This window comes from Drosophila gunungcola, chromosome 3R (assembly GCF_025200985.1).
Source record: "Drosophila gunungcola strain Sukarami chromosome 3R, Dgunungcola_SK_2, whole genome shotgun sequence".
Classification (NCBI taxonomy): domain Eukaryota; kingdom Metazoa; phylum Arthropoda; class Insecta; order Diptera; family Drosophilidae; genus Drosophila; species Drosophila gunungcola.
This window is the reverse complement of record NC_069139.1, coordinates 1,501,748-1,525,191: the sequence shown is the minus strand read 5'-3', so window position 1 is coordinate 1,525,191 and position 23,444 is coordinate 1,501,748. Positions and strand designations below refer to the sequence as shown.

Genomic DNA, 23,444 nt, shown 5'->3' with positions numbered 1-23,444 from the left:
CACGAGCCATTAACTGGTTGCTTTGCATGATTTGTTCGGCTCAAAAACCAGCTGGCAGTTCCAAGGTGAGCAGCGTGAGCAACGCAATCGAATCGAAGTACCTGTCGTCATAGCCACAAAAATAGGAGAAGGTGTAAATGTCTGAGTCGCCCCCGCCGCTGGCTTTTGATATTTAGACGAATAGCCAATAGACAAACACGTTTTCGAAGTTTCTTAATTTCTGGCCGAAGCGTGCTACTTCGATGATTGTCAATTGAGAAACGAAACTGGGTAGAAGACTATACTCAGTTTTCGTTCAGCAGAGCAGGCTTTTTGGAATACGTAAGGGCGGACTATAAATATCAACAGAAAATTCACACAAAATCCATGTGTTGTCTTAATGTTGCATCAAAATTTTCAAGTTTTCATTTAAGTTCACGCGGAATGCGGAAGTTCTGTTCGAGTAAGTTCAAGTTCGTTAGATAGGTAAATATGAATATTTTCCATATCCCATTCTTCTTCTATGCTCACGTTATTCTCTATGCCATCAATAATTTACGGTCTAGTTTTTAAAAGAGTTTGTTTACCATTGTATCAGCTGTTTGGCCAGGCTCTCCATTCAAACGTTTGCGTTTTAGATGAGCCCAGATAAATAGATACATTACGTGTGTACAGCTGGGCATTTGTTATTAATTAGGCTGACTTATTTTTTACTGGACATATAACAGGTTTATATGCATGCATTTGGGTATTTACCCACGTCGTTTATTAGTTGTCTGGCAATTTATTTGCTTAGCTGCCTTGACAGTCATTTGTTTTGTTTAATGTCTATTTAATTTTTTTCATGTTATTTATAGCTGTCATGGTTGAATTTCTGAATAGTTAGAGAGAGTGCAAAACAAAGTGATGGAGATACACAGGAAAAAATTGGATTTTAAAATGTTTATTAAGTAATATTTATATATTTTTTAAATATATAATATATATGTATATTCTTTGGATATGTTTATTATTCAAGGGCCTGATAAAAACTTTTTTGTTTGTTTCTTAACGAGAATGTTTTAAAATTGAAAAATTAAACTGCGTAAAAGAAGTTGTAATACTTATAATAATTAATAACAGAAAAAGTAACGGATTCCACATTTTAAATTAAAGTATTGTGTGGGAATAAAGTATATTTATAGTATATTTCGTCAAGTTAAAATCAAACTGTTGGATAGATAGTTTTCAATATTTTATGTGTAATAAAGGCTAGAAATGCGTCAGTTGCTGGGGCTGCTGCAAAGGAAATGCAGTAAAATCGAGGAAAATCGTGGAGGCCTGGAGGTTGGTGGGTGCGTCTGGTACTAGTACTAGTACAGGGTCTTATGTAATCAATGCTGGCAGCAGGGCAGCTGGAAATGTAGGGGGTGTATACGTAGCACAGAGCTCAGGGGAAAAAGCGAGAGAGCGAGCGACCTGCTCTCGGAAAAACGTTGACAGCATGGCAAGCGGTTGACCTACTTTGATGACAATGCGGGTGCGTACGTGTATCTGTGTGTGGTGTTCTGCTGTTTCTGCTGCTTCCTCTGTGTGTGTTTTTGCCTAGGAAGGAAGGTCCTGCGCAGTAGGACGACGACGACTCGGACTTGATTTCGGAGCCCATTCAGCTGCAGTGCAGCATTTGGCGCCATTGCAGCCGCCACAGCAGCCGCAGCAGCAACGTCCTTGAGAGTAGGTCCTGCGAAAACTGGTTTGCTTATGTTGCTTGGGTTGGCTTAGTTGGCTTAGTTGGCTGGCTACATGGAATGCTGTTGCCTGGCCAAATCTCAAGTGCGTTTACTGCCTAAGGGCTGCTCTCTCTCACACTCTCTCTGGGTTTTGGCCACTATCTCTGAACTGCAATCTTGTTTGCTTGTTTTTGGGTTACCTTATTCTTAGGTGCAGTCCATTGTTGCGGCCCAAGTGGCCAAGGCATTTGGTGTGACTGCACTTGTAGAGCATCTCTGAAGTAGCCTACTAATAACTCGAGGGCTATCTTTTTTTGGGGCCAGTGATTAGGACGAACCCGGCTTCCTTTCGATAATTGGGTCATCACAAGCCCTTAAACTACGCATACGCAGTGTTGGTCAGTACTTAGGTTTTATTCTACCGCCTTGTTATGTTCATTATTATTTAACAAGTCTTATAAACTTGTAGCAAATTGTTTGGAGAAATTCCCAATTTGTTTCTATTAAGGATTTTATTATAATTAAATGTGTTTATGATATGATTATATGATTAGTGGTGATACGAGGCACTAGGGTTTTTAAGTGTGTTTTGTAATACAATTTTAAAGTTTTACCGTCTTGTAGGGAATTCAATTCGACTCGCATTTGTCCTTTATTGACAAAAAGTTAACAGTCACAATTTTGTGATAACCACCTTTTCTTATACTAAAGAATTCGCGTTTCGATTTGATTGACTCATTTATTAAGGGTTTTTGCATAATTAAATCTAACAAATGTGACAATGCCACGAGGGCAACTTGACAACCTGTAGTCTGTAGTCTGTAGTCGTTACTTTCAGTTGTCGTTTACGGATCGCTTGATTTGCCCATTGAGTGCCCATTGATTGGTGGCTGAAAACGTGACACGTTCACTCTTTCCGCCGCTGGCTTATCATGTTGGCTCATTCCGTATCACATGTTGCCACAGCAGTTTCTATTTTCGACACATATACGCCCCCCTCTCGTATCGCCGCCCCACTTTGCCCTCTCTTTCTCTTTCTCACTCTCTATCTCTCTCTCTCTGTCTTTGTGTCTGTTTAAAGTTGATAATGAACCGAGTGACATGGAGTGAAGTGAGGCAATCGGCGGGGCAGCATTAGATCATATATACAGAGACATCATCATCATCATCTGCCCATGGTCGTACGTACTATACACTCTGACTCATGGCACCACTCTCCGTAGATTCGCTCGTAGATTCTCTCCCATTCTCCGATTCTCCGGCTCTCTCTCTCCAAAACTCTATGCTTGAGTCGCGGCTCCGTCTTCGCTTTGATCGGAATTCTTCAGTGCGGTTTGGTCGCTCGATTCGTGCGCTCGCTCGCTCGTTTGTCGCTCGTTTCTGTAGTTTTTGTCGAATTTCCAGCAGCTACCGCGCGCATACAGCCATTTGCCGTTGATTTTTGTTTTGGCAGCATGTTGTTTGCCAGAACAACCACCACCACGTCGTCCACGTCGATCAGTCCGCCCGAAATAATGATGATGCAGGATCCACAGCAGCTGGGACACCAACATCAACTCCACCAAATGCAGCAGCCAGCGTTTCAGCTACAGCAAAGCTTCTGTACGTGTTTCCTAAAAAAAAGTGTATCTGTTCACCTGTTTTTCTGTTGACCTTGGTAATTAGCGTGTGCATTGGTAATTATAGGGTTTATCTCATTCGGTATTTGCGAGTAGCTTTGTTAACTGTTGTTTGCCCATCACCCGAGTACCGCGCACACACTGCGTATGCGTAATATTCCGATATTAATATTAGGCAACAAAGTCGCGGCAATTAACGTCTTGTCAACTGGGTTTATCTAGCGTTTCAAGGACGCCTGTTTGGTTTGTTGTTCTCTGGTCTTGGAAACGCACACTTTTCCATCAATATTAGCATTCGCTAATCGCTGAAAAGCCAAACCAATACTCAAACCAACCAAAACCAAATCAAACCCACACAGAGCAATATATTGAGTTCAATGCCAATCATAATGATTATTCAAAAAAGCACTAGACAAATGACAACTCGAGTTGAAGTTTGACCTCAGCTCAAGCCTGGGATCGGATTGAATTGGGCTTTATCAGTTCAGATTCTCGAAATCAATTTAGAGTTAGTTTTTTATAATTAACTCGAGAGTCGTTTGAGTACAAGTGCTCATTACTTGCGCTTAGGGCCCCCGAAAAAAAATGTTAACTTGAAATGCGGGAAGCAAACGGCGGCAAAACGTAACCTTGAAAAGCGATTTGAATGTGGGCAAACATGTCTCACACTCTATCTCGGCGACTGTGTTAGTATGTGTGCGTTTGAAAGAGCCAAAAATAAGTCAAGACACACTCGCTGCTGGCCATGCCCAAAAAAAAAGCTCAAGACGAAATAACAACCGAAGCAGAAAAATAAATAGAGATAAAAATAAAAACAGCAAGAGAAATAACCCCAAGCTGATCCAAAGACGTGCGGGCATTTTACTTTTATTTTTCTTGGCAACCCTTCTTACTCTTCCTTTGTTATTTGACTGTCTCTGTTATGTTGGGCTGGCATTTTTGGCGAAAATGTCCGAAAAATTTGTTATTTATGCGTGCCACAAATTCGCATTTCTATGCCAGCTCCAACCCAACCAGTAGCTTTTTGGCTCCATTGTGTAATCGGGGTTTGGAGCTTCGGCTCTGGCCAACCAGTTGTTAATTTGGCTGCCATTTGGCAAGACTCGCAGGCAGGTGTTTTTGGGCTGGCATTTCGTCTTCTACCGAGAGACTTCTCAATGAGGCGAGTGTAATAAATCAATTTTAAGAGCCGAAAGGGTTTTGGTCTGTGTGAAAGATGATCTCACGAAGGTATTCCAAAACGCCCACTTTGCATGTTTTTTTTACATGTTTATTTCCCCCTTCTGAGTGTGAGTTTTGTTAAGTCAGATGATATTTAAACACGTTTTTTTTTTAATAACTGGAATTTACCTTCCGATTCGCTTGGCTTGGTAATTCGTCAATTAATGCTTCTGGGTTGTGGGTAATCAGTTAATTTAGTACTGGAGTCAAGGTCTTAGAGAATTGGTTATTATTGACAGATAGTAATGGTGTTCTAGGCAGCAATACCCAACCTCCCCTCATAATTTTCAGCTTCTGCGCCATCATCAGCGGACCTTATCAACTGACTTCCGCTGCTTCATCAATTAAAATGCTTTCAATTCGCTCAATTCCATTTGACCATGATATTTGTTACAGCTTTGAATATACATCCAAACACAGTGTATTGCATATTACCGTTTTTATTATCGTTTCTGTTTTATATTTTTATTTGTAATTTTTTTTTAAACCATTGTCGTCCATGCATATAAATGTGCTTGCAATTATCGAAAGCCAGCCATAGCGCAAATATAATTATAGATACTACACAAAATATAAAAATAAATTGATGTGCATGCCACACAGCAGAACGATAAAGTTGAAAACGAAATGAAAACCCACAATGTATACATAAAAAAATAAGAACATAATCACGAATAGTTGTTTTTGTTGTTGTCCCCCATTTAAAGCGTGCGATTAGCAATAATGGCAGTACAAAAAGCGAGTACCTCTAAAATCGCGTATAATTTAAACTATCCAACAGCATTCCCACAAAACCAATGAAAACTCTCAACCCAACTCAACTCAAATGTGATAAACGCAAGCGAGCAAAGCAGTTAAAAACTATGTTGTGATAAAGCTACGCAAGCAAAGACTTAAAAGAAAAGCCGAAAAGTTATTAATCAAATCGAAACGACTGAAAATCAAAAAACCTTAAAACAAAACAAATGCAACACATCGCCAGGCAGCAGCGTCAAAATCATCTCAAAAGATCGCCGTCCTGTCATCGTGCCAAGCTTCAAGTATTATAGAAACAACTGCAACTTTGTGAACTCTGAACTCAACTCAACCCAACTCAACTCAACAGCTGAATGGTAAAAAAGCCCTGGCATTGATATCTAAATGTCTTCCATAGCATTTCTGAATGTTGTGTAACTATCGTCATTAACAAACGCCATTCTACATGGACATACTACCTCTATATCGCCACAGCACCAATCGTCATCCTTCTCTCCCTTGAAGCCTTCTAAGTCTGTGAATGATAAGTTTCATCCCAGACGGAGGACTTTAAAATCATGCAGTCGACAATACTATCAAATACAAACATCAAATACCTTTGCTGAAGCTTGCTGCTGCCGCTCTCTCTGTTTCTGTCTGATTCTCACTCCTTCTATATATTTTTATATATATTAGTTGCATCGTAATTGTTGTTGTTGTTATCGTACAATATATATCTAAGCAGAAACCATCAAGAAACGAAAAAAAGGCCACGCACTAACAGAACAACACTAAAATCGCCATCCAAAAACACTAAAATATCTAATCAATATCCAACGTCAGCTATCTCGAACCAAATCGATTAAATTCAAGTCATCAGGAAGTCGAGCAACCTACTAAACTGAACTCACTGCGAAGTCACCACTCTTTTAACCCGTTCTATATATCTCTATATATGTTAACTTACAACCACCGCATAATCATGAAGAGCATTTTCCCAGAAACAAAAAAGAAAAGCAACAAATGCACAATCCAAATGCCTTACAAACTGCCATTAAACTCGATGTATCAATAATGCAATATGCAAATCAGATATCAATGGAATTGCAAGCGGGAGAGAGACAGAATGCATAAGGTCCTTGAAATGCTCCATATTTATCTCTCTTCCGCTCGCCGCCTAAAACATGTGTGTGAATGAATAAAAAAAAAAAATTCTATGAAAAGCCAGCTTAATTTAAACAAATTTTCCATTTCTTTTTCTTTCGTTTATTGAACAAGTTTAATGATTAAAAAGAAACAGAGCAATCGCAACCAATCCTATCAAACCAGGCACAAAATTACAAATTTCAAATTACAAATAAAAAAAAAAACAAATGAATAAATAACGCATAAGAGTCGGTTGAATAAGGAACGAGTACGAGTACGTGTATAAGCATAGTCGATTCAAGGCAGAATCAATTCCGTCGCAAGCAATTCTGAAGACTGAACGGGAACGGCAACAATTCCAAAACAAAATGGAGAGTTTTACGGAAAGATTTATGGACAGGACGCCCGAGCAGCTGATTGCGCAGTTTGGCTTCAGGTACTTAATGAACCAGGCTCGGCTGGCTCAGCAAAAGTTTGAGCAACAACAGCAGGAACAGCAACAACAGCAGCAGGAGCAACAGCAACAGCAGCTACAGCAACGCCATGAACAAGATCCAGAAAATGAACATCCCATATACCGATATCAACAATCAGAGCCCACACATATGCAGCAATTAGCTTGTAACAATCAGCCACGACATTCCACAACCACGTTGTCGCCATCATCAACACATTGGATGGCATTGGACGGCAGCAATATCAGCAACATCAGCAACATTGCATTTGGTAGCAATCATAGCAACGCTGCATTCTCATTAGCCGCTCATAGCCACAATCAGCAGCAAGAAAACCCGGCTAATCCCAACCATGTTCCACCTGTTCGTCAGATGGATCAATCGCCCCTGAGTGAGAATGGGTCGCCGAATGCCACACCGCCAGGTGTCCAAACGCCGCCAAATGCAGCAGCTTCAAGTGCAGCAGCAACAGCAACCACAACGCTCGGAAACTATAAGACTAACCCCTGCTGGTGTTACGGTGAGTCTGAATCAGAATCAAGAACAAAACGCAATCAACATCAGCATAGAACTATTCTAAAGTTGCGCACAACTTCCTCTACTACTACACCATACATAAAATGTACACCACTACTTCTTTATATATCTATAACTATCAAGCTCGCTACAACCAACCAACCAGCCAACAACAGCATCAATCACCACGTCGCCTCATTCTAAATGCCGCCAGCAACTTAAACAAAAAAAAAGACAAAAAAAAAAAGAAAAGACTAAAAAAAAAGAAAAAGAAAAGCCCAAAAAACAAGAACGCCAAAATGTCAAACGAAGCGAACGCCGGACAAGCTATAAATAATTTAACCATTAACATTGCGTTGAAAGTTTTGAAAGAAAATAATCCAAACATCACCAACATCCAGCACACATTTCTGATACACAAAATAAAACCAAAAATCAAAAAAACCAAACACTCATAGGAACAGAAACAACAACAACCAGCCAGCAAAAACAGCTACAATCGACTATATAAAAATCTCATATGCTAATCGTGCGCTTTAATGTGGGCGTCCATTTCAATTTTGAATGTGCCTTACAATATTATGTCTTATGTATACACCACTTTCCTTCAGCATGCCCTAGTGATTCACGAGTGTTGCATAAAGATTTACGCGCAGATTTTGCGCCACAGTGTTTGTTTTTGGAGATGGCATAGTTAGGTGCAGAAAATGGGTTTAAGTTTTTAGCGAATATTAATTGTGTGTTTTGGCATCATCTGATCAAAAAGTAAATGCAAAGTTAGGTTTAATATAAATGCAAAAAAAAGTTTATATAAACATCCCATTCAGCTTAAGTTTTTAAGTGAGGTCTATATTAACTAAGAAGAATTGTAGTAATCTTTTAAAGCCTTGCTTATAATTTAAAATTATTTCAAAATATGTAAAATAACTTCTGATAGTGTTTAAATATGTCATAAAACAAACTTTAATGTCACAAAGTTCTAGTTGTATTTTACAGTCCTTTCGATCACTTTTCGAACAAGGTTAATTCTAAATTAAGCATTTAGTTGGTTTAAAAATTATTACAAAATGTATTAAATAACTTCTGACAGTGTTTCAATAAGTCCAAATAGCAACTGTGTTTTAAAGAGCATTATAAACACTTCCCGATGCGGGAAGTTAAATGGAGTTGTCCCTTGCAGGATCCAATCATTTAATCGCGTGTCCCATGTCCCCGCATTACGCATACGTCGCGTGGTACGCGACAAGCACTTGCTGCGCGGGCTTTGCTTTAACATTTTGCGTGTTGCAGAAAGCTCCATGTCATTTATTGTGGTTTGGGGTTGGAATGGCATAGTACTAGTGTGTGTGCCAGCTTGTCGTTAGCCTAGTTTCCCTACCAATCCTGCACACAATGCATACGAAATTAGTCTCCAGTCTGCCATCCTCTACCGTCCTGCCACCTCCGCCCCCAGGCCACGCCCACTTGCAGCTCAATGGGCGGTGGTCTGGCCAATGTGCTGCAAGTGTTATTTATGACAGTCACATAATTTAAGCTGCTGCACAGTGTCAACAGCAAGGCAGCAACGCAGCAGCGCAGCTTCGTTCTTGGCCCTTTGGTCTTTTGTGGCCCATAAAACGCTAAGCAAATGGCTTTGTTGTTCCTGCCTGCATATTATTTTCCAAGCTCCTCTTTATTTACGAGTATTACCCATTGCAAAATAAATTTTTGCGGTTGGGAATTTAATGAATTTCATGAATTTCAGAAATTTCACTCTACTCCAACGTATAAATGATATATAACTGACAGATGCGTCCGGCGCACTTTCAATTATTTTCAGTGGCGGAAATTGGCCAGCATGGTGCTAAATAATATGTGGGCTGATTCGCAGATCTCGACTAATTTCGCTTTCGTTGCTTACATTGCTCTCTGCACATTGCGAATTCTTTGCAAATCGCACATTTTCACACATGCATGCAGAGCAGGGCAAATGGTCCAATATTCTACCCCAATACCCCATGCCCATCCCAATGTCAGATGTGTGTGCTCGCCGCTGTATCTAATTAGAGAAATACTTTTGAAGGACACTCTGCCGCTGAGTGGCAACGAGACGACCAAGACGACACACATTTCAGTGGCGTCAGGAGGCTGGGGGAATGCAGCGGCTAAATTTAAACAAAGCAAGTGCCAAGTGTTTTGGGCTTTTTCCCCCAAGTCACCAAGTCACCAAGTCTCAAAGTTGCAGCCAGTCAGGTGCAACGCGCTTAGATCATTTCGTTTCGCTCTTTTTTATTCTGTTGTGTAATAGAGCGTCTCCGCTTGACACATTTTATTAATTGAAATTTGTTTGCTTACTACTGTCGGCTTGAGGCTGTGTGTGACGCAGATGATATCATTCGCTCGCAGTGAGCTTTCACTGCATCCTCTTCACGATTCGCCACATTATTCACTTCATCTTGCCCTGTGTGTGTAGAATGCATGTTCCCCAGCTGGCGCCTTAAAATCCCAAACTTATAATCATTGTTTCCGTTTTTTTCTCTTTCCATTTCAGGTGAGTCAGTTTGTTCTGGAATTGAGGTTGAAATTGAAAATAATAACAATAATCATATTCATCATGGTAAGCTTTGTCACACTTTCATTAAATACCATTAAATCCATCTTTGTCTAGCCAAAAAAATAAACAAAACAAGATCGACTAATTCAAGATTAATACCGACTAAAGCGTAGCACAATTGTTTTCTTTGTATGTGTAACAAATATCGCTGTCTGTTTTTTCGCGCTTTTAAAGCCTGACTTTGGACAGTGAAACGAAAACTAAAAACTTAAAACTGTATGACCCAACGGACCAACGAGCACATTAACCTTCGACCCTTTGACCGACTTTTGCTTTGACTTACATTTTCCACAAATTATTCGTATTTATTTCGTTTTGCTTTTGCGGGTTGCCCAAGCGGGCAGAGTATAGATGGTAATTTGCGGGGCTCTTGTTTTTTTTTTGTTTTTTATTTTTTGTATTTTTTGGCCAAGCCAACGACCTTCGGAGGAGAAGTTAACGGCGGTCTTTCTCATGTGTTTCGTGTGTCGCCAGCATTGTCCGTTCCATCTCATCTCGAGCGCATAAATCTCCTCATGGCTTGCCCACCACCATAGAAAAAAAATCACAGAAACAGACCACAGTCGAACACCATGCCTGCACCACCACCATAACCAAATCCATAATGCACTAAACCGAAGTCTCTCTCTATCTCGAAACAATAACCATCAACTAACCAAGTTAAAGCTGAGAACTCCACAAACGTCCCTCGTTGCGAGCGTGTCCAGCCGAACGAACAAACGATCGACGCTGAATTGCTGTTATTATTTTTAATTTGTAACCTGCCGAATGAGCTAGCAACTAGATCTCTAACCAATAATAACAAAACAGATAACTAGATTGTAAATGCAATAGCCAAGGGCACACAGACTACTTACTAACCTGTACAGTTATAGTACAAGAACCCCTTAAACTAATATCCTAAAAGCAAACCCCAGAGATTCCCCCGAGACTAATCCATTGGTCGCCCTGTGAACTCCTCTCGATTTTGTGTTTGCAGGCGAGACAACGTATCACATGAAAATACTGGTGCCCGCGGTGGCCTCCGGGGCCATCATCGGCAAGGGAGGCGAGACGATCGCCTCCCTGCAAAAGGACACGGGTGCTAGGGTCAAGATGTCCAAGTCCCATGACTTTTACCCAGGTGAGTAAAGCCATCTACTCACTATCGCGATCTGAAACTAATTTCATCTTTCGTTCAAAAGGCACCACTGAACGCGTTTGCCTGATCACTGGCTCCACGGATGCCATCATGGTCGTGCTCGAGTTCATCATGGACAAGATCCGCGAGAAGCCCGACCTGACCAACAAGATCGTCGACGCCGAGTCCAAACAGACCCAGGAGCGCGACAAGCAGGTCAAGATTCTGGTACCCAACTCCACCGCCGGCATGATCATCGGCAAGGGCGGCGCCTTCATCAAACAGATCAAGGAGGAGAGCGGCTCCTATGTCCAGATCTCGCAGAAGCCAAAGGATGTCTCGCTGCAGGAGCGCTGCATCACGATCATTGGCGACAAGGAGAACAATAAGAACGCCTGCAAGATGATCCTCTCGAAGATCGTCGAGGATCCGCAGTCGGGCACCTGCCTGAATGTCTCCTACGCGGACGTCAGCGGCCCAGTGGCCAACTTCAATCCGACCGGCTCGCCCTATGCCACCAACCAGAATGCCATCAACTCGAGCACCGCCTCGCTCAACTCCACGCTGGGCACCACGATCGGCGGCGCCAACTCGGCGGCCAGCCTGCTAGTCAACGGCACCGGCATCAACTTGTCCATCAACCTGGGCTCACCCAATCCGGCGCCCAATCTAGCGGTTGCCACGCAGCTGCTCGAGCATATTAAGGTTAGACTTCGATGCTTTTAGGGCTGGAGTACTGAACAAAGTCCCTTTTGATTTGGTTAAATAACCATGAGAGGCTCATAATTCATGATAGATGGATGAGAGGTGCCAGTCAATAGTTTATTTTAAAGTTTGGCCCACTTTAACGACCGCAAATTTCGAAACTCTGTCATGTCACGCTATTTATTTTTTCGGTCGATATCTATCGACTCACCAAAAATGTTCAAAATCGAACCATTATTTTAGAAGTTATTAAAATGTTTAATTTATGACGTCATATATTTAAGAGAGCGGACGAGAGAGAAATAACTGCAGTGTTTACCCTGCACTTCAACAGATGGCGCCACCTAAATCACGATATTTTAAATTTGGTTAGCTGAGCAAAGGTCGCGGCCCTCGTCTTCATGTTTTATTTTTACTTTCGATCATGATGATTGGGCATTACAGTATACGAGTTTCTTCTGATCATTTGCTTGCTCTTCAAGTAAAATGCTGAAAAAGTTCGATCCTTAACAGAACCAATTAAAACGGACTTTGTTCTGCATTCCACTTCTTTGTTGCTGTGAGCATGGCGTATACTTAATCTGTGCTTTCTAACCCATCCCCTTTAGGTTGCCATGCGCGGTTCTGGTTACTCGGAGACCGTGACGAACGAAGTCGTCTCCGCCCTGGGAGTGCTGGCCAAGTACGGAGTCCTCGGAATGGGCGTGGGCGTGCCGCACACCAACGGCGCACATTCGACGCTGGGCAACTTCCTGGGCGTGTCGGCGCTCGATCAGCAGACTGCGGCCGCCGCATCCGCGGCCACCGCCAGCAATGTGTTCGGCGCTGTGGGCCAGGTGAATCTGGAGCAGTTTGCCGCCGCAGCGGCCGCTGCAGCTGCCGCCAGCAGGCCGACGCAGTCGCAACTGGACGCTGCCGCGGTGCAATTCGATCCATTCCGCCACTTGGGCTCGGCCACGGCGCCGGGCGCCACGCCCGTCTCGCTGAACAACAACAGCTTCGGGCTGACGGCAGCCACGGGCACGGCGACCACGGCGCAGCTGGGCGGCCTCAGCAAGAGCCCCACTCCGGGCGACCTCAGCTCCAAGGACTCGAAGAACGTCGAGGTGCCGGAAGTGATTATCGGCGCTATTCTAGGTGCGCGTCCATACCATTATTATCCCTACTAAAATTGCAAAAAATCCAGAGAACCAAGAACCAGCACCGCAATTTTCTTTAACCACCCACCCACTAACCCCCCACCCGTTTGACCCCTAGCACCTGTGAAAATTCCAGAGGATAAAGAGGAGTTACCCATCCCATTTTTGATTAGCCATTGAGCCATTCGACATAGAGACGTACACAAAGAAAACAATGTTTTAAAATTCAATATTTTAGGTGCTTAAAACATTAAAGTAACACCAAGTTAAAATACATTTGTATGAAGCAATTTTAAATAGTTTTAAAATGTTTTTGCATCTAAAACATTAGCTAGTTTTCTCTGTGTAGCCAACCAGAGACACAGACACTTCATTCCAGACTCAGATTTGTTGAGTTTTACACCACTCTTTGCATACAAGACATTCCGTTAGATATTCTTAAAGGTTTTCCTAATAAATTCATTGAAACTTATAGCGAAATTTCTAGTCAATTTCTTGCCTCTCACCCATCCGTCAGTACCAGCATCATAATGCCTTCTGTTTCAATCTATTTCCACTTAAACCCGCAAACCCACTGAAAATTCGCACAGAACAGCAGCATCAGTTAGCTTAAGAGAGCAGTGGTAGCAGTTAGTAGCTTTAGCAGTTAGGTTGTAGGTCGAAAAAACACATTCACTTAACCATATTTTGTTTATTGCTTAAAACGAATTTGTTTCGATATACTTACGTTTAGCTGGGCGGACTTCAGGCCCAGTTGGCTTGTGCAATAATTGGGTAAAATATTATTACATTGTTGGATTTACATTCGTTGTTGCGCAGTTAATTTTACCTCAGTGTCAGTTGTAAGGTCGTTAGGTCATTAGGTTAGGCACTCTGACCCCTTTATTCCGGCATATCGACTTTCGCTCTTTGGTTTGTTTTTATTTCTATTTTAAACGGCGTCCTTAACACCTTACTGCTATAAACACGCCCATACCCAATTTATATACATATATATTATTACTATTATACCCACATATATTATCCATAATATCCATTTACAATTTTAAAAAATATTTAACATAAATCTGATGCAAATATTCCAGGTCCGAACGGTCGTAGTTTAGTTGAAATTCAACATGTTTCTGGCGCAAATGTGCAAATTTCCAAAAAGGGCATATTCGCACCTGGCACTAGAAATCGCATTGTAACCATAACTGGTCAGCCGAGTGCCATTGCCAAAGCGCAATATCTAATTGAACAGAAAATCAACGAGGAGGAGACAAAGAGGGCGCGACAAATTCCATTAACCACTGTTGTGAATTAAACAAAACAAATCCGAGTTAAGCAACCAACAACCAGCAATCTGAACAGAACAACAAACAAACAGGCAAAAAGCAAAACAACAACCAAACCCCCAATTCGCCCCCCCCCCCCCCAAAAAAAAAAAAAAATCACAAACACAAGCAAGTTTTCGTCTAAAATTTGTTAATTTATTAAAAGATAAAAAAACGAGGAACATGAAAAACCCAAAACTAAAATAATATGAAAAGGAATAACAAAAAAAAAAAGGAAACACCAATTGTTAAGCAGTTAAAATATAATAATTACTAATGTATTGCAAAACCCTTACACTTTTTGAGTAAAACTGTTCCAAGGCCTTCACCTAAAGAGATTTGCTTTAAAACTTATCGCCCTTTAAGAAAGATAAAAACGAAATGAAAGGAAAAATAGTGAAAATTTGTATAAATACTATGTACTATGCATTTGTTTGTCACGCTCGAAACGTTTTAAATTGAAAACAAGTTATATTGCCTATTGCCAATTAGACACACAAACTAGTTGCGAAAGAAAACCAAAACCGTTTGGGTTTTGTTTGTTTGTGATGCGTTTGTTTGCGTTGCGTGTTTTGTTTTTGGTACTCCCGACCAACAAGCTATACGATACGATAATACATGGGGCATATATACATATACATATGTATATGTACACAGTTGTTGAGTCTTGTTTATATATATTATCTACACACATATGCCCATACATATATATATATACATATGCCGCCACCACCCACTTACACACACCCAGCCCAACCCCCAACAAACCACACACCTAATTATTAGCATTATGTTGAGCTAAAACGATAAAATGTATAATGAGCGAGCGTTTTCAGTGAAAACTTCAGGTGATTCTCACCCTCGAAATAAGGTAAATATTTTACTACACCCCCGAACACCCGAACACAACAAGAACAACAAGAAAAACACTTGCTAGTACACCTACAACAGGCTAGTGAAAAATACAATTGCAAAACTAAACAAAATAAGAGTGACTTTGTTGACATTTTCGTGATTTCGTTAAAGTTTTCTGTTTTTATCTGTTCTCTGTTGTTTTGCCCCTCTCCATAATTGCTTACTGCTGTTAATATACTTAACTATTCACCTCTGACTCTGCAGCCCCCTGAATCCCCCTGTATATGAACATTTTTGTTTCGGAACGCTTGAACTTGAACAGTTGATGTTGATCATGATAATGTTGTTTAGTTTTAGTGACGATCCGATCGGTTCGGATCGAGTGGTGTTAATGTGTTGCGCGCGCACGTGAGTCTCCTTTTGGTTTTGATTTTGTGCTCCCGATTTGTTACTCCTTATATCTTTTGTTTTCTATACATATTATTTATGAAAAAATAAAAAAAACACATTGCGATTTGTTAGTTGCCAGTCTGAGAACTGCACTCCTTACTGTTTTTTTTTTTGTCATTTTGCGTTTGTTAACCACATTCTTTGGTAAATTTAGCACATTTGTTTCTTACATTCTAATTTTAAGTCTTACATTTTCTCACGCCTAATGCATCACAAATATATATATGTTAAAAATCGATAAAGAAAAAAACATAAAAAACAACCTTAGCAAACAATTGTTCTATGTAAAATATTCATATTAATGCATTCATTTAGGGGTTTCTTCATCGAACGTCAAAACAAACAATCCGCCAAACAATTTCCCTTGTTAATTTTAAGTATTGTGCAATTATTAATCATTATTTCAACAAACACATTTCACAACAATTGTATGTACATATATACTATTTAGAAACGCAGTGTAAAGACAAAAGATGTTAACATCACATTTAAAAATTTCCCTTTTCATATACACCCAAAAAAAAAACACACACCACCCACACAAACAAGGACAAAAGTATCCATACGAACACCACTCATCTACAAAGAGAGAAATGCCTTACTTGTAATGAAATTTTTCTTATTTACTTTATTCCTTACACATATAATTTAGTTTAACACTTCTTTTTGATTAATAAACAAAGATGAAACGAAATTTAAATAAAATTTGATTACAAAAAACCACAATAAAAGAACTGCAATGTTTATTTTGTGTTTAATTATTATTATTATTTACCACCGCCATTAAAAAGCCATCTACCACCTAAAAGCGCCGCACCACCACTAACCCAGTCGTATCCCCAAACCAAATCAGTCTACAACATTATCATGATATATCGAAATCAACTCAATCAGCCAGTCAGTCAATCAATCTATCAGTCAACTCAGTTCGATTTCAATTTCGATTCCAATTTCGAATCACTGAAAACGCTCATCACCGTAGTGAAATATAATGGAAAAGTAACAAACAAACCACAACGGCAACCAATCCTAAGCTAAGTCTATATATTTAAGTTGAAAGTTGTTCTTATTAATTTTTGCTATTATTGTTAAAACTTACCTAAAATTGTTCTTATTTGTGCAATATTTATAAAATACGATTAAAATACAAAAATCAAATGAAAAACAGAAGATAACTATAATAACAAAACGAAGTAAGCAAACTTAACAGAAAATTACGGAAACAAAAAAGAGAAAATTTGAAAGTACAGTCGTAAATGCTAGTGTGCCTTGAAATATGCATTGACATCCAAAAAGAAAACAAAACGAAAACGTAAGGGGAAGGAATAGGGATGATGATGTTGGTGTTTTATTTAGAACTATTATTTTATGAGTATCATAAAAAAAAAAAATACAAAATGAGACCAGAGATCAGGAGATCAGCAATAGACCGTCTAAGAACAGCAGAATTTCACAGTAACAACTTTGAAAACGTAGCTTAACAAACAACAACAGCCAAAATCACAACAAGCATAAAAACACAGATCCCCCTTCGTCCACCCCACAAAAACCAGTCAGTCAACCAATCAATCAGCCAATCAGTCAACCACTCAACCAATCAACCTACCAATCCAACAACAAACGAACATTTATTTCGTCTTCTTCGCCTTACGTTAGAAATTGGGAAATCTTTTCAGAGCCCCCAGAATCGAAGCACTATATACGCTAACCTCTATCTATCACAGACGCAGACTTATAATACCTTACATACACCCACTCACACATGAAACACACTTGAAAAGCACACCTCTCCCATACATTCACACATTCGTACTAAATATCAGTATCACTTGCGCGTGCTCACTGAGTTATGTTTAATGTATGAGTTTTATATGATATCTAAACATAGTAGAGGAAGGAAGGAGAAATAAACACAAATATATATATTTATATTTGTACTGGATCTGTGATATGTATTAAAAAAAAAACAAAAAAAAAAAGAAACAACAAAACAAAGCAAAAATATATTTATTAAAAAAGAAGAAAAGTCAAACGATACTTGAAATTAATTATGAAATAATTAATTTTTTAATGAGACAACTAAGAGGAAAGAAAAGCTTTACTTGAAAAGCAAATGAAATCTCCCCGAAATCAAGTTCTCAATTCAATTCATCGATGCATGGATAGTCCACCCCATAAATGCATACGTATTCACAGCAATTCGATTCGATTCGATTCCAACTCCTATTCTTAGAAATGTCCGATTTGTGATCCATCAGATAATGTGTGTGACGAAGGGAAGATGGTAGATGGAAGATGAACCCTTGGGATGTGAGGTCAGATCCGATCCCATCGGTTCACAGGAGTAGCCCGCGTTTTATGCTTGTTTGGATTTTATTGTTTGAATGCGTTTGTTATTTGCTGTACAAATTGAAGCTTCACGCAATCCCGCAAAAATGATGAAAAATTGGTATATGTGTGGCCTTATAGCACAGTCTGCCCCCGAATCCAAGTTGCACCATTAGCGAAGCCGCATGAATGCTTTGTGCTTACCACATCGATATACAATTGTTACTGCCACTGTGGCATCCACTAAAACCCACTTATCAGGCACATTTGTCATGCAATTCACCCCCTAGTTCACCTCCCTAAAACACCAATCATACTAAACTAGGAAACTTTGGAAGGACGTGCCCCATTAAGTTCGTCAGTTCACCAGTTCAGGAGTTTTATTAATTTATTGAAAGGCATCTATAACAATAAAGGTTAGAGCACAGAGCAGAGAAGAGTAAGGAAAAGAAAAGTAATACAGCTGTTATTTCAACGACGGAGTCTATTAGTGTTAAACGTAGTAAACATAAAAGCAACTTTTATTAACTATATACATACAATACATAAATATCTAATGTAACTCAAATTCGACTTTGAACATTAAAAAAAAAAAAACCGAAACAAGAACAAGAACAACAAGAGAGTTTGCTCTTCGAAATCCGTATGTTGCTAAAATACAAATATGTAAAGAGGAGTTCAATTTATCAATCAAATCTCGTATAGTGCATACATATATTACATACATACATAACTCTACATACTTAAAGCGAAAAGCGAAAGATGAAAGTAACTTTTATTATTATTTGTTATGCTTTGCCACCCACACTGTTATTAGAACAATTAAACATTACGATGCGTATGCATTATATATAAATGTAAACACCTCCCCCCCCATATGCATTATATATATATATATATTAAATCGTAAACATAACAGAACAAAATATGTTTGAAGGCACCTGCATTGTGTGAACCTTGCTGGTAAATTGATAGGTCGGAGAACTAACTGAATCATTATATAACCTCATTTAGCATTGTATGTATAAATCTATCGGATTGGCCAAACCGGAGATGGCTGCGGAGATGTTCATTCACCAACCACACCAGAAGCATACAACATTAGTAAAATATTAAATAATATATATACACATACACTCAAAGTATAAAAAGTAGTCGTTAGTGTGATAAATAAAATTAATATTAATTAATTCGAGCAAATAAAAGCGGTTTAACGATTGAAACAAAACAAAGGGCCGTGCAGGGCCTCACTTTCAGAAAAAAAAACAAAAAACAAAAAAACATCGAAGAGTGCAGCTCGGCACGGACCCGAAAAACTATTTATTTACCTGCGTTTCCATTTGGCACAGTTCATTTAGCACAGATGGGTCTACAACAGAAATACAAAATATGTAAATTGGCCGAAACAGATTTTAACACTCTTTCAATGACCGAATAAATGGAAAAGGCACGAAATATTGCTGTGCAGTATTTGTAGACATTAAATGACGTTAAATGATCCTAGCCTAAGTCATAACTCATATAACTGCATCACAGTCATAGTGAAGAAGTATATAAAAATGAAATCTTGTTCAGTGTACAAAATAGTTAACGCAAGGAAAATATTAACGTTCGGATCGTAACAAGTAAAATCCAATTTTCGAGTCTTCTTCACTTAAACACTTTCTCAAATGTCAACCAAAACAACCTAAGAAGTTGCATACGTGAGTACCTTAGAAAACAGAAACAAAAGTTACATACAAATTACGGCCTTCACGATATCTGGCCAATATCAACAGCAACAGGTCCCCAGAAAGTCTAACATTTCGCTCAACATGTAGGAATTCTTATTTTATACAGGTGATTAGAGATTCTAAACAAAATAATTCGAGAAACATTAGCACTTTCTTCACTCAACGTCTAAAATCCGTTGCACACACTATAGGAATTACGAAAAACAGTAGCTGCAGAAACACTTTTCGATCTCTCAATAGGTTTATATAGACAAGAATTAATAATAATGATATATTCGAAAGCGCGGAACATTAGCAAAAAGCAAACATCATGGAAACTCATTCAAAAGTAAAAGTACTAAATCTTTTATGATTTGACTGTGATAATAATAATGACAAAATGAGAAATGAAGTCGGTGGGTGTAAACAAATTAACGTATATAGAGTATTTAAATGTATGTAAATACAATGCCGCCTAAATAGGCTAAGCAAAAATGTAATATTAACCTAGGTGCGAATAAAATGATGGCTCCAAAAACAAAAAACAAAAATAAAGGCAAACAAATCCAGCAAATCAGTTTGCCGAGAATGTAGAGAATGTTGTTTAAATAGAGCGGTAATGAAAACGAAAATACATTGCGCAGAGAAACAAGTTTTACTTATACATATTAGCAAAATATTTAAATAAAATTTTAGAACAACCAAATCAACTCCCTTTCTGAGTGCAAAAGAACCCGAAATAAATGAAAGTCCTAATTGAAGTAAACAAAATAAATTAAAAGCAAAATGAAATCAACGATATTTAGTTATGCTCTATTTACAAAGTATAATCAATTGAAGTTTTTTAAAAATCAAGTAGCAAAGCAAACGATTTTATAGATTTATTCATTTAGCATTTGAAAATCGCAAAGGGAAAAATCACACATAACCACACGGTATAAAGTAGGTTTTCTTTATTTCTCAATTTAATTTTACGAGGTATAGATTTGAATAAAAAACCAAACAAAACATGGAAAATAACAGATAATAGTCAAGAGAAGTCTTTAAACAAATAAATCAAAAGGTATCCCTACAATAAGATTCTTTAAAGTAGCTCATTCAAGTTTTAACAAATCGAAAAACATCATTTTTGCAATTAAAACCAAAAAAACGATAAGAAAAAACTTGTACAATTGCGAACGAAAAGAATGCAAAAACTTACTCCTCTCTATATACATATATATACATAGCTATATAGCCCCCAAGTGAATCATACTCGAACTAAAAATGAATAAAATGAATTATATTGCAGATTGCGACTAAAAACTTTACGGTAATGGCGCAAACTAACGCCAACAATAAAATGAAAGCTAAGCTAGGTAGGCGATCGATCGATACCGATGATGTTAGATACACAGTACAGTACAGAACATGCATGTATATCGAATGTAATGGTTATGTTATGTAATGCGTCCGGCGTTACGCATCTGTATGTATGTAATAGTATTTATAGTAAAATTTGTTGAATACATATATACACACAACGCAGACACAACAACCACAGAGAAACACAACCAACCAGGAAAGCCAATAAGTGCATACTACATACACAGAAACATTATAACGATCCGCATCCAGGATGGAAAAGAAAATTAGAAATGAAAAGTTAGGAAGGTACATAAATGAATTACGTGAATTACACATTACACATTTAAGAACGATTATATGAAAATGACAAAACTAATAAAAATTATATTATAATTCAATGAAGTTTTACTACGATCTGGTAAGCGGATAGGATTTTATTTTGAAAAGCGGGTATAAATAACTTTTTATTAAAAAAATTAAAAATAAATGCGATAAGAATGTCTTGAACAATTGATTTGTTTCAGCTTTAATTATTTTTTGGCAAATCCGGAGGACAGCCTGGCTGTGTTCTGGGATGAGTGGCTCTAAAAAGTTCCAGTTCTTGTAAGTCCTCATTTAAGCGATTTATAGTTGGATATGGTGTCAAGTCAGCTTTGTATCTATAAAATCAAGTTATAAATTAGTTATTTTTGGCAATAGTGTATTACCTTCTGGCATTGCGAACTTGTGGCACTAGGCAAATATCAGCCATTGTCAGATCATCTCCCACACAGCACCTTCCCGCCGATTGGGAAAGCACCTGCTCCAGACCTTGAAATCCTCGAGCTATCCAATGCTGGGCCCATTTCAGACTCTGTTCCTTGCCTATAAGCTCTAGGACCGAGCTATTTTGCAGCGGCTGAATTCCGGAACAAATGAGCTCCACAATTTCCCGAACCTTAGCTCTTTTTACCGGATCTTGGGGCAGAAGAGCAGGCTGAGGACGAGTTTCCTCCAGATAGTGCATTATTGCCACCGAATCGCACAGTTTATGCCCATCTAAAAATCATTAAATGTAAGTCATTGGCATGGTGGCATTGCACTAATTTCTTACCAATCTTTAAAGCCGGAACCTTTTGCAAGGGATTTACTTTCCTATACTCTTCTGTATAGGCATTATCGCTGACTGTCTTGAGTAAAGAAGTGGGCTTAATTTCGTAATCTATATCCTTGATTGCCAGTGCAATACGCACTCTCCAAGAACACGAACTAGACCAATTGGAGTATAGAATAGGCTGCGAATTTGTTGAAATTTTGCGAGCCAAGCCGTTTAACCCAGAAAACCTGTATAATTGTTGTACTGCAGCCATATTTAAGTACAAATAATTTTCTTTCTGTTAAGTAAAACTATTAATAAGACAGCGAAAAAAACCTGTTTACTTGCGCTAATTGATAGCGACCCTAATGCCACAGCTGATATGATTGGAGATTGTTTTTTGATTGAACTATCGATTAATTGCCTGTTTTAATAAGGTTCCTCTGAAAGTAGGCCATAATTTTTTCCAAATGGATGTAGAGAGATTTTACATTTGGTATGAAAAGAAACCTTACAAAATATATGAAAAAATAGCTTTAAGTTTAAATCATATGGGAAAAACAACTCAATGGCTTGAAGTTCTGTCTATCAATTATAATTAGGTTTTAAACTTGGGTTGGTTATCAAAAAAAAAAACTTAAAAAAAAACAACTCAAAGGTCAGTAATTCTATATTTTAAAATAGTGATAATTTTATTGCCACTTAATTAATTTCGCAATCATAGAAATGCTCTTCGTTTTCAATTTTTCAATATTTACTAAATAAAAACATTTTGTTTAGTTTGAAGTTTATTTATTTAAAGTATTTGAAACTGTTACAATATTTCAGAAACTATGCATATTAGTTGTTTTGTATTCAATTTGGTATTTGTTTGGTATGCGAAAATGCGCAGCTTGCCCTATTTACCATATAAATTTGTATGGTGTGATTCGCGCATTGTACCGTCATGCAGGATAGTAAGTATTTTATTTACTTGGCATCGGCAGGCTTACATCTACTCGTACAGGGGTTGTGAAGAGATTCTCACTATCAAATTTACATCAACTTGCTAATAAAATTACTGTGCACTTAATTGGTTGGCTTTGTCATTCGTCTATGTGCATTGATTTGCGAGAAATATTTGGTTAGTTATGCTTTGCGACTTCAGAACCATCAAATAGGCTATCCAGCATTGTAAATTACTTATGATTTATTCGATTTAGTGTATAGTTTGAATGTTCGTTTAGTTCACTTATTGGTTGACTGAAGTTTTGTACTTTTTGAACGATTTGTTTAGCGTTTGCCCAACTTTGACATGAAGTACTACTTATACATACATCAAATATATTTGTAAATCTTCGATTGTGTTTGGTTTTTTGTTTCAGTTTTTAAATCCCTGAATTGAATTTTGCTTTTCGTCATGAGTTTTCCTTGAATTTGTTATG

General features: G+C 38.4%; 2 protein-coding genes across 18 annotated transcripts in view; one reads left to right on the top strand and one right to left on the bottom strand.

The window, feature by feature from the left end:
• Positions 1 to 14,492, top strand: part of LOC128251848 (RNA-binding protein Pasilla) — a 31,534-nt gene extending 17,042 nt beyond the window's left edge. For 2 of the 16 annotated variants that reach the window (XM_052979056.1, XM_052979057.1), the window contains exons 2-8: positions 5,310 to 5,640; positions 6,542 to 7,384; positions 9,911 to 9,976; positions 10,953 to 11,096; positions 11,158 to 11,798; positions 12,407 to 12,935; positions 14,023 to 14,492. In XM_052979056.1, coding sequence (XP_052835016.1) covers positions 6,778 to 7,384; positions 9,911 to 9,976; positions 10,953 to 11,096; positions 11,158 to 11,798; positions 12,407 to 12,935; positions 14,023 to 14,243 — 2,208 coding nt within the window. In that variant the 5' untranslated portion in view covers positions 5,310 to 5,640; positions 6,542 to 6,777 and the 3' untranslated portion in view covers positions 14,244 to 14,492. Of the gene's footprint in view, positions 1 to 157; positions 466 to 2,776; positions 3,291 to 5,309; positions 5,641 to 6,541; positions 7,385 to 9,910; positions 9,977 to 10,952; positions 11,097 to 11,157; positions 11,799 to 12,406; positions 12,936 to 14,022 lie in introns of those variants that run through there. The other 14 variants (XM_052979072.1, XM_052979070.1, XM_052979058.1 and 11 more) reach the window with 13 other exon arrangements.
• Positions 14,493 to 21,377: 6,885 nt separating this feature from the next.
• Positions 21,378 to 22,396, bottom strand: LOC128251849 (probable maleylacetoacetate isomerase 1). Of its 2 annotated transcripts, none has more exons than XM_052979075.1 (3): positions 22,039 to 22,396; positions 21,653 to 21,983; positions 21,378 to 21,604 (listed from the first exon to the last, which is right to left on the bottom strand). In XM_052979075.1, exons 1-3 carry the CDS (start codon positions 22,292 to 22,294, stop codon positions 21,472 to 21,474), a joined length of 720 nt encoding a protein of 239 aa, XP_052835035.1. In that variant the 5' UTR covers positions 22,295 to 22,396; the 3' UTR covers positions 21,378 to 21,471. The 2 variants fall into 2 exon arrangements, with proteins under 2 accessions (XP_052835035.1, XP_052835036.1); XM_052979076.1 differs by having other exon boundaries at positions 21,670 to 21,983.
• Between the last annotated feature and the right edge of the window lie 1,048 nt (positions 22,397 to 23,444).